The sequence below is a fragment of the Belonocnema kinseyi genome, chromosome 3 (genome assembly GCF_010883055.1).
Source record: "Belonocnema kinseyi isolate 2016_QV_RU_SX_M_011 chromosome 3, B_treatae_v1, whole genome shotgun sequence".
In the NCBI taxonomy this organism is placed as follows: domain Eukaryota; kingdom Metazoa; phylum Arthropoda; class Insecta; order Hymenoptera; family Cynipidae; genus Belonocnema; species Belonocnema kinseyi.
In genome coordinates, this window is record NC_046659.1 from 12,749,641 (window position 1) to 12,754,831 (window position 5,191).

The 5,191-nt window shown below is 41.7% G+C and overlaps 1 protein-coding gene across 5 annotated transcripts in view; it reads right to left on the reverse strand.

Annotated features, from left to right (window-relative positions):
• LOC117170366 (glycerol kinase-like) overlaps positions 1 to 5,191 on the reverse strand; it is a 331,719-nt gene that overhangs the window by 89,126 nt on the left and 237,402 nt on the right. For all 5 annotated transcript variants that reach the window (XM_033357121.1, XM_033357119.1, XM_033357117.1 and 2 more), the window contains 2 exons: positions 4,830 to 4,967; positions 3,879 to 3,956 (listed from right to left, as the gene is read on the reverse strand). In XM_033357121.1, coding sequence (XP_033213012.1) covers positions 3,879 to 3,956; positions 4,830 to 4,967 — 216 coding nt within the window. The remainder of the gene's footprint in view (positions 1 to 3,878; positions 3,957 to 4,829; positions 4,968 to 5,191) is intronic.

Genomic DNA, 5,191 nt, shown 5'->3' on the forward strand with positions numbered 1-5,191 from the left:
GTGAGCTAAATGCTCGGGGTGTGCATGGCACGCCTTGCAGCTATCATCGGGAATGTCTTGGCTCAAAATGTGGCGACGGTGTGTTAAGGTGGAAATGACACCATCTTGGCATGCAAAAATAAAACCCTCTGTGCCAGACTTCAATCCGGGCGATTTAAGTAAAGCAAACGTTAGCTCACAAGACATTGACTGATCCTTCACATTTCTGTGGAAGATACCGTGCATCCTCTTATCGAGGAGATGTTCACGAAAGTTTTTCTCTTGTCCTTTCTTAATCCGGGTTTTCAGGAGTGAGTACTCGACATAGATAAGATTTGATGCATTTTGCTCACCCCTAATACTGAAGTGAAGTCCGAGTGTTTCAGCAGCCTCCTCCGCTGCTTTGTACAGAAATGCTCCTTTGCCCACTTCTTCGTGATTCCTGACCATTTTAAGAAGAGGGTCTCTTCCATTTGCAACTCTATGTGCTGTACCCAGACTAATCCTGTTGTGAAGACATTCAAGACTCAATATTCCGCGACCCCCTTGACGGCGTGAGATGTCCAGTCGTGGAACGGAAGACTTAAGATGCATGCTTTTGTCCATGTGCATAACCTTTCTTGTCGCGATATCAAGAGATCGGAGCTCGTTCTTCGTCCATGGAACTACTCTAAATGAATAGAGTTGTACCGGGACGGCAAGCATGTTCGTTGCAGATACTTTGTTCCTCGCCGACAGTTCGGAAGACCAAATCAGTCGGATGAGACGTTTGTATCTGCTTCGGAGAGTATCCTTTATTGATGTCACATCCTGAATGCGGCTCCGTAGCACGCCCAGGTATGTATAAGTCTCTCCAGCGCAAAGGTGTCGTATGGCGCTTCTATCAACGAGCTCAGGGTCTTCAGGGATGGCATTAAGTTTTCCTCGCTTCAAATAAACCTTGGCGCATTTGTCTAACCCAAATTCCATTCCAATTTCCTTAGTATATCGTTCGACAATCCCCAGAGCTAGATGCAATTGCTCTCTGTTTTTAGCATAGATCTTAAGATCGTCCATGTAAAATATATGAGTGACCTTGTACTTTCCATCTGCAGGTTTGCCGCACAAGTACCCGTCGGAATGGCGCAGTGCTAGAGATAGTGGCAATAATGTAAGGCAAAAGAGGAGTGGGCTCATGGTGTCGCCCTGAAAAACATCTATCTGAAACGTGACCTTGTTAGTTGTCACACGATTTTTGCCAGATGAGATAGTAAATCCAGTTTTCCAAAGCGGCATCAATCTCTCTATGCACCCAAATATTTGCGGATGAACCTTTAAGATTTCCAAAAGACACATGATAAGTCTATGGGATGTCGAATCGAAAGCTTTCCGATGGTCAATACATACCATCGATAGGTCACGCTGGCAGAATGCTGCATCTTTGCAGACACATCTATCGATGAGCAGGTTCTCCCGACATCCGGCTACGCCTTTCTTTGAGCCTCGTTGTTCATACATTTCTTGCCACACAGGTTCAATTGACCGAACAATCCTATCATTTGGGATGGCTGTGAATATCTTATAAAGCGTGTTCAAACAAATTAGTGGCCCGTACTTCTTCGGGTCAGCTGAGTTGCCTATTTTCGGTAGGAGTATTGTGCGCCCTTCCACCAACCCCTCTGGAATCGGCTCTTCTGACTTCAAATATGAGGTGAAAATACGGGCCAAATGCTGATGGGTTGAAGAAAACTTCTTCCACCAGAAGATTTTGATACAATCTGGTCCCGGTGCGGAATAGTTCTTCATCCCTCTTAATACTTTTTTCACCTCCTCAGTAGTGATGGGTGGGCATTCTTTATCAGGTGTTATGAAGGCAACACATAACTCCTTGAAGCTATTTATATTTTCTGAGTCTTCGTCCAGTGATCAGCCGTTGGTTTTGTTTTACGGTTCGCATCGGCCAAAGCTCTCGCTGCATTATACACACAATAATTGATAGCCCAGAGGTCGGATTCACCAGAAAAATGTCCATGAAGCTCGTCATCCATTTCAGCCAGATCTTGAGGCTTGAGAGAAACCTTGGTGTTGATGTATCTCCGGGTCGTAAAGCATCGCTCTTCATCTATTGGATGCCTGCCCGCGGTTGGTCTTAGTGTCGCCTCTCTTTCTTTGTTGCCGGCTTGTTCTAGCTGTGGTAGAGTAGGCGTTCCGCTTACATAACCCCTTTTACGGAGTAGTTCAGCATGGTTTCGCAGACGTTGCTGCGAAAATTGCGATAGCTCAGGGTGTTTCTCGCACCACAGAGCATGAAGCCGTGCCATGTAACCCCGTTCACGGGCCACACTCGCATCGTAGCAGTCTAGCAAGTCGTGATTCAGTTGCTCCGTCCACCCAAAGGTCACGAGATCCCGCCGATTCATCGCATTGAATCCATTTTCATTGGCTATCCCAGCTCTAGATTGGTCGGCACTGTTGGCCGACCCATTGTCGGGAGCCCTGCGCGTTCTGTTGTTTTGAACCGCACTTACTACAACTATGTTTGGTGTTGTCATTGTTGTTCCCACGAGAAGCTAGGGAAATGGGTTCGTCCATCCCTGTAGAGCCCCGCATGCAAGGGTATCCCAGAGTGACCGTTCTAGACACCACACCCAGGTGCCGTTCAGCTTTCGGCACGGTTTTCACACCTCCGCTTCGGGGTTAATTCCTTCAGGACCACCCCTGGACAATTGTCCGCGACTGCCTATTTATTTTTGTAACCAAATTCAGCAGAAACCCTTGGTACAGGGACCCTCTATCCGCAACCCGAGGACGCGTTCGGTGGCTTTGTCATAGGCCCTTCGGTTTGATTCCAGAGGAATCAAAACCGAATATATATATATAGTTTATAAATTCATTTTGTAACGTATTCATCTATTCTATTCTGTGTAATAATTTCACATGTTGAAATTGATGCAACGAACACACTTACACACGTATACATACGCGTATTATTATATACATTACACAAGTATGTTTTGCCTTCACGTACTTATGTAAAAAAATATGAAAGTTTTAAAAATTAGCCGATTCTTGTATAAATGAGCCACTATGATTTTGGCGCATATTGCGCAAGTTTTGCTTCCGTATATACTTAACTGTATAATATTAAAATTAATAATATGCAGATGACTACGTTAAGAATGATAAATTGATTGTCCAGGCGCATCATGTCGGAAAATACCAAAAGGAATTTGATATTAAAGAAATTACGTCAGGCAAGTGACGCATACTTATAGAATGTATAAATACTTACGTATTTCTTTCTTTCCTTTTAAAAAAATTGTCTCAAATTCCTGTCAACATACTTTAAAAAGAAACTACTGAGGATTTTAATATTAAAAATATGAAAGAAATGATTTCAGGCATAGTTGTGGAATGTCTAAACAATCTATTTGCTTATAAAAACAAACCCTGCAAATCGTATGCCCAATGCTATTATATTATTTTTGGACTGACAAATTCAATTCCGGAGATAGCTGTATTGATAGCTTGATATTGTGATGTCAAATATCTTATCCTGTTCCATATTTTTGGGTGAGAATGTTTGATTCCCGGATTCAATTATTATTAATTTTCAATATCGATACTGAGAATCGGATATTTCGACACTCTGATACAAAAGTCAACACAAGGAGCGAAGTCAATCGTACAGCCTTTTGAGCTATAGCCGCAAATTTTCTAATTCTACGAGAAACTGGTCCAGAACGGGCCTCACTACTAAAGTTTAAGCTACTAGATTTTAAGCTACTAAAGTGTTAGGTACACTACCTGCTGAATAATTAACTATTGTATAAATAATTATTCAGAAGAGTCTCTGATTATAAATATACCTGATGTATAAGTCATATATTACGTTTGAAAATAACTAACATTTTACCCACCATTGAACTTTACTAAAGGCTCCCATCCTAAGCTTCTTTTAATGGCCCTTTTCCACTGCGAATAAAGAATATCTCGTTCTGAAAATGAAAAAATGTGCTTTTGTTAAAAGATAGGATGTTCATACTTTTCAGCTTAAAATCATTACTTGTCACGCATAGACTGTCGTGCTAAGGATTCTGGCAACCTGATAATTCAACCCTCACATGCATTTCCCTAATCAGATCTGCCAATTTCTGGAGGTAAATCGACTAGTGAATTTACCTCCGTGACAACCGCATCAAATAAAGAATCAGGATCGTCTTCTCGACCCCTACCAGTAAGACAAGACTTTGCTCCACGTACGAGATTCCGTACTTGAGCGGTTTACTGGGATACGGTATCGTCAGGAAGCATCGCGACTCTCGCTAATTGTTCGTGAGAGTATTTGAATTTGCGACCGTTAGAGAAATTCTTTTTTAAGTGGTTGAAGAGAACCTTAATGACGTTAAAGGTGTACCCGTTAGGCGATTCCTTTGTGGCTCCTCAACTCGACACAGAAAAGTCTTCTTAACACCCTTCTTTGAGAGGAGACTTTTCGCATTTTCTACGTCGAACGCGAAAGCGTGCAGGGCCGGCCGTACGTGGAGCAATCTTGCTGTGACGGTACTAATAGGGAAGAGCATTTTGATGCTATATTTGATGCGATTGACAGCAAGAGATATTTCGTGGGCGGTTTACCTCTGCAAATTGATAGAACTGATTGGGAAAGGACTAGGAAACTTTTGCACAGCAATGTTAATACTTGCATTTTGTTGTAACTAAAAAATTTGGGAATTTTTAGACCGTGTTTATCTACAAACCTTCATTTTATTTAGCAAAAAGGTCGAAGTTGTCGAGGCAACGTGCAGGAAAGGGAATAGAGAATCGTTTAGCGAATGTAAAATCCCTCTATTGTAGTTAATTTAAATTACCATTATCAGTTATAGATGGCATGAATGTATCACTGGGTACTGGAACGTCGAGTCTCACATCCCATCTGCGAATGCCTTCTGCCCTGCCAGCAGCAACTGCAGCACCAAGAGCTGTGGTTTCACACATCAGAGGCCGAACTGTTTTATAAAATTAATTCAAATTAGCATAAAGATACAAAATTTTACAATAAGTAATAGAGAATACTTGGTAAAAAGGAGTTGGTATCATGTATTTATATTTTTTTCAATGCGATATCGTATTTTGATACCCAACATCATGAGTATTTATATTAGGAGTATGCACAATAAGAGGTCAAACTATTTGTTCTCCTGAACAACTTGTATTTTCCTTTATTTCTTGA